Source organism: Tupaia chinensis, unplaced genomic scaffold (genome assembly GCF_000334495.1).
Source record: "Tupaia chinensis unplaced genomic scaffold, TupChi_1.0 Scaffold000321_1, whole genome shotgun sequence".
Classification (NCBI taxonomy): Eukaryota; Metazoa; Chordata; class Mammalia; order Scandentia; family Tupaiidae; genus Tupaia; species Tupaia belangeri.
This window is the reverse complement of record NW_006159815.1, coordinates 1,870-7,414: the sequence shown is the minus strand read 5'-3', so window position 1 is coordinate 7,414 and position 5,545 is coordinate 1,870. Positions and strand designations below refer to the sequence as shown.

At 36.2% G+C, this 5,545-nt stretch overlaps 1 protein-coding gene across 1 annotated transcript; it reads right to left on the bottom strand.

Annotated features, from left to right (window-relative positions):
* Positions 1-2,521: 2,521 nt before the first annotated feature.
* On the bottom strand, positions 2,522-5,531 carry LOC102486869 (zinc finger protein 84-like). The gene is given in 3 exon segments (XM_027773101.1): positions 2,522-3,947; positions 5,129-5,221; positions 5,468-5,531. A coding segment is annotated over 1 exon segment (1,257 nt). The 5' UTR covers positions 3,936-3,947; positions 5,129-5,221; positions 5,468-5,531; the 3' UTR covers positions 2,522-2,678.
* Positions 5,532-5,545: the final 14 nt, after the last annotated feature.

Below are 5,545 nucleotides of genomic sequence, written 5' to 3'. Positions count from 1 at the left end.
GAGCCATGTGGTGATTATCAGATGGAAAATGACTAAAGAAAGATTAGGAATGAGAGATTCTTGATAAACTGAAATAATGGGATTCTTGCTGAGGACACACAGCAATCAAACATCACACCTAATCACTTATTTAAAATAGTTTGATATTTAGTGTGGAGTTTCATGCTACACTACTTTAGCAGGGTTATTTGCTCAAAAAGGATTTTACAAGGAAGTATGCAGAGGAAACTAAAAGATTGAGAGGCCTGACTAAAGTCTGATGAAGGCAAAACTTTGACACATTTTAACCATGTCCAAGCATACACAATTTAGTACTGTTCAATATGTTCATATTACTGTGCAACCACTCCAGTCAGTTTTACGAGATGTGAAGAGTCATACAGATAGCAGTAATGTTTGCTAGACAATGTGAGCGCACACAGTAAGTCTGGTCATCTCACTTTTCACATTGTAGCTCATAGTGACTTCCATTGGCCAGTTCCTGTCACCACTGAGCAGCTACCTTACATCCCACTCACCATAGTTTGGTCTCTTATACCTGGGTCTTGATGTTGGGTGAACCAAAACCAAAACATGATGTTGGGTGAACCAAAACCAAAACCAGCCCAATACCAATTCACCTTGTGTTGCACTTCTGGACCAGTGTGGGTTCTGCCTCAGAACATTTTGGCTAACGCTGGCCACAAAGATGTGATCAACATCCAAAGAGGATCTTGGAAATTTTATAACCACACAGAGTGTGTTGTGCCTCAACACACTCAGAACTTTCACATGTTTCCTCTCCAACCTAGATCAGTTCCATTCTCAAAGTAAACTTGGACATTTCACCAGGGGTACACTTGCAGAGCCCTCCCAGTACATATGAGTAGTTCCCAGGCTCTGAAATGCCTTAGAATTTTTTATTTTGCTTTATTTTGTTAGACATTTATGGTACATTTTATTTTAAAATTTAATTTATTTTATTCACTTTAACATCTCTTAGCTTGTAAGTTGAATTTATCCAAAATGAATAAATTTCCCACTAGAGTAGCTGAGGATCCAAAACACATTATCATCAACATATTATAATCCATTTCTATATTCCCAAAATGCCTGCTTATTTTCCTCCATAACTTCTTTTGTTACACTGTCCCCTTCCTCCCGTCCTCTTCCCACATTGTCTCTAGTACCTATAACCATTTTCAAAGTTTATATGGCCTATAATCTTTCAGTTTCCACTATGTTTTTAAACACTTTTTCTGTTGTCTTGCCTGCCATGAAAGTGGAAGCTAGAAAATTTTCTATATTTATTTTTGCCAAAATCAGTGTTTATATTCTGTTGCATCTTTAAACATCAAACATGGAACACAGAAATAAACTTTTGCCAGGGCCAGCAGATGTTGTAATAGTTATGTCACTGGCCTCCCATATATTTGAATTCAGTTCAAGTCCCAGAGTCACAGACTTTAAACTCAAGCCAGTGTGTGTACATGTGTGCCCAAGATCCCAAGAGGACAATGGAAAAGAAGAGATTGTGCCGTGGCCATCCCCTTAAGGGATGGTTTCGTGCTTTCTATCACTCTGTCTCTTTGTCATTTCAGAGAGCACATATGCCCTATAGCAAAAATCACTCTTAAATAAAAATACTTGCCAAAATACGCATGTTAGTTCTATAATTGGGAAACTCTTAGGTCTTATTCATCAGTGAAAAATACTTGCCAAAATACACATGTTAGTTCTGTAATTGGGAAACTCTTAGGTCTTACTCATCAGTATTCTGAAACATTTTATTTTTGTAGACAGATATCATCCCCAAATTTTCTGATACCGTTAATTTTAACTGCTGTGACTTGCTGAAGCAAAACTGAATTTGAAAAAAAAAAGTTCAATGCTTTTACCTTCAGAGATCATCTCATATTTCTGAATATTTCAAAGATTGATAGCACAGCTTACATTACTGAGGATTTTGAGCCATTTGAGTTTACTGATGTATGGTAATCTTTTAATTCTAATAAAAAGATTTCTTCATTTTTCACATTTATTCAATTTCTGATCTGAGAGTTCTCTGATCCACAGTAAGTTGGGGCTTCTTCAAGGTTTTATTACAGTTCCCACACATACAGGGTTTCTATTCCTTGTGAGTGCGCTAATGTAAAACATGGAATGATTACTCTGAACACATTTTTCTATACCACTCCCATTTATAGAACTTACTCCTGTGTTTTCTTATATACAGTAAGGACTGATTTATATTAAATGGAAAATTTTCTGTTGGTACATTGACATTCACAGGCTTTTATTCTTTTCAGAATTCTTTGGTGTACATTGAGGGCTGACTTATAAGTGAAAGACTTTCTATACTCCCTCCCTATGACTTATAAATGAAAGACTTTCTATACTCCCTCCCTACATTCATGAAATTTCTCTCCAGTGTGACTTTTCAAATGCTTACTAAATATAGTTTTTAAGATAAAAAATCCTATGTTCTTCACATCAATAAAGTTGCACTTCTATGAGAGTCTAAAAATCCTATGTTCTTCACATCGATAAAGTTGCACTTCTATGATAGTCCTCTGATGTACAATGAGCCCTGCCTTCCAGTAGTAAAATGTTGCCTACATTGTTTCTTTCCAGTGTGAGTACCTGGATGTACAGTAAGATGTGACTTTTTGAAAAAAGTTGTATTTCAGTTTTTACAATCATAGGGTTTCTCTCCTGTGTTGAGTTCTCTGATGTACAGTGAGTGCAGACTTCCAGGTGAACACTTTCCTACAATGTTCACATTCATAGGGCTTCTCTCCTGTGTGAGTTCTCTGATGCTTAGTGAGAGTTGACCTCCTGGTGAACATTTTCCTACAATGTTCACATTCATAGGCCTTCACTCCTGTGTGAATTCTCTGATGTTCAGTGAGATATGACTTCCGGGAGAACATTTTCTTACATTGTTCACATTCATAGGGCTTCTCTCCTGTATGAGTTCTCCAATGCCTAGTGAAATCTGACTTCCGGGAGAACATTTTCTTACACTGTTCACATTCATAGGGCTTCTCTCCTGTATGAGTTCTCCAATGCCTAGTGAAATCTGACTTCCGGGAGAACATTTTCTTACATTGTTCACATTCATAGGGCTTCTCTCCTGTGTGACTTCTCTTATGTGCAGTGAGGTACCCCTTGCTGGAAAATGTTTTCCCACATTGTTCGCATTCAAAGGGTTTTTCTCCTGTGTGTGTTCTACTATGCACAGTGAGCCATGACTTATGGGAGAACATTTTCCTACATTGTTCACATTCATAGGGCTTCTCTCCTGTATGAGTTCTACTATGCACAGTGAGCTGTTACTTCTGGGAGAACATTTTATTACATTGTTCACATTCATAGGACTTCTCTCCTGTGTGACTTCTCTTATGTACAGTGCGGGACCCCTTGCTGGAGAATGTTTTCCCACATTGTTTGCATTCAAAGGGTTTTTCTCCTGTGTGACTTCTCTGATGCTCAGTAAGATGTGACTTGCAGGAGAACATTTTCCTACACTGTTCACATTCATAGGGCTTCTCTCTTGTGTGAGTTCTCTTATGTACAGTAAGGGACTCTTTTCTGGAGAATGTTTTCCCATACTGTTCACTTTCAAAGGGTTTTTCTTCTGTGTGACTTCTCTGATGCTCAGTGAGATGTGACTTCTGCAAACACATTTTCCGACATTGTTCACATTCATAGAGTTTCTTTCCTGTATGAGTTTTCCAATGTCTACTCAAGACTGACTTGGGACTGAAAGATTTTCCACATTCCCCACATTTATAGGATTTCTCTCCAGTGTGAGTTGTCTGATGCACAGTGAAGTATGACTTCTTGTAGAACATTTTTCCACATATTTTACTTTCATAGAATTTCTCTCCTATGTGACTCCTATGTGAGGTCTGAATTCTGGGAAAATGTTTTCTTACATTGTTTACACTCATAGGGCATCTCTCCTGTGTAAGTTTTCAAATGATCAGTAAGGGGTGTGTTCAGACAAAACAAATTTCTATATTCTTTTATCTACAAATTTTCTCTCCAGTAAGAGCTATTTCATGTATAACAAGAGTGCAAAGTTTGCTAATTTCTTCACACGATAAGGTTTTACTTCTTTGTAATTTCTCTGGTTACCGTAATTTTTGACCTCTGGAAAAAAAGAATTCTTTATGATTTTTATATTTATAAGGTGTTTCCCTTGTGTGCAGTCTCTGATGAAAAGCTATATTTTAATTCTACAACTCTTATGAATAGCAATCATCTACTCTGTTTAAAATCTATTGTAAAAATGATTTTAAAAAATAATTTTTCATATTCTTTACATTTATAGTGTGCATCTCGTGTATCATCTCATCTGCTGAATGAGACAATTAGACTTTTTGTTAAATGGCTTCTTCCACATGTGAACTATATACTGGGCAATAAGAACTGTCTTACCACATGTATTCCCATATTTATTACACTTACAAGCAGTCTCTCTCATACCAATCCTCTTTGATTGAAAGACAATAATTTCCATAAATTATATTTGAGAATTAATTTTCACTGCTCATGTATATTTCAAATATTGGTACTGATCTATAACAAGAAATATGGCTCTTTCTCCTTAATATGTTACTGTAGCAATTCACATTAATATTTTTAAAAGCTGAGTGGATTTATTTTGTTCCTTTATGCTTCCCTTTCCTTTAATACCTCTAACAATATTCAAAATATCTACCTTCTGTCTTCCTATAATTTTACACTGAAAGATTTCCATGTGTCATTTGTTTTCCCTGTCCTTTTTCTCTTTTTTTTTTCTTTTAATAGTGGGTATTGTGTACTGTTTCTTTGCTAATGTGAACAGTTTTCTAGATCATCTATTTGCAGAAGCCAAAAGAACTCTTGTCACTTAAGAAGAAATGTTACTGTGGAAGGACTTGTAGCCAAAAACATACATACTAATTATTCTAAATATGCCATCCCATAGGACCCTTTAAAAAATATATACCCACTTTTTCACACTCTTATCCCAGGAAAACATTTCTACATTTTTCTAACATCATGAGTACTAACATTTTGTTTTCCTCTCTCAATGAAATATAAATTCTTTAAAAGAAAATGTATTACACTAGTCCCTGAAAACTGTTCACTGACTAACCTGGGAGGCTCAAGCTGGGAAGTTCTTCTAATGTCCATGGATCTCCTCCTTGCTCTAACTTGAAGATCACTGCAGGTTTGGCAATGGATTGTCCTGTTAATAAAAAGCATTGTGGAATTTTGCCAAACTATTCATGTAAGTTACTTAACAACAGTTCAACTTTATCAGTTGTGCAATAAGGGGCTGATTTGGGTATTTTGTTAAAGAGGAGTGCCACTCACATTAACCACAGAATAAAATCTCACTCCTAAACAGCATTAAACATTATGAAACTCTTGTACATTTACTATGAAAGGAAACAGTAATTACTTCAGAGAGCTTCTTGGGAGTTCCACTAACCCAAAAACATCAGGTTGCTGTAGGTCTCCAGCATCACATCCTTGTATAGAATCTTCTGAGCATCTTCCAGGTCCTGCC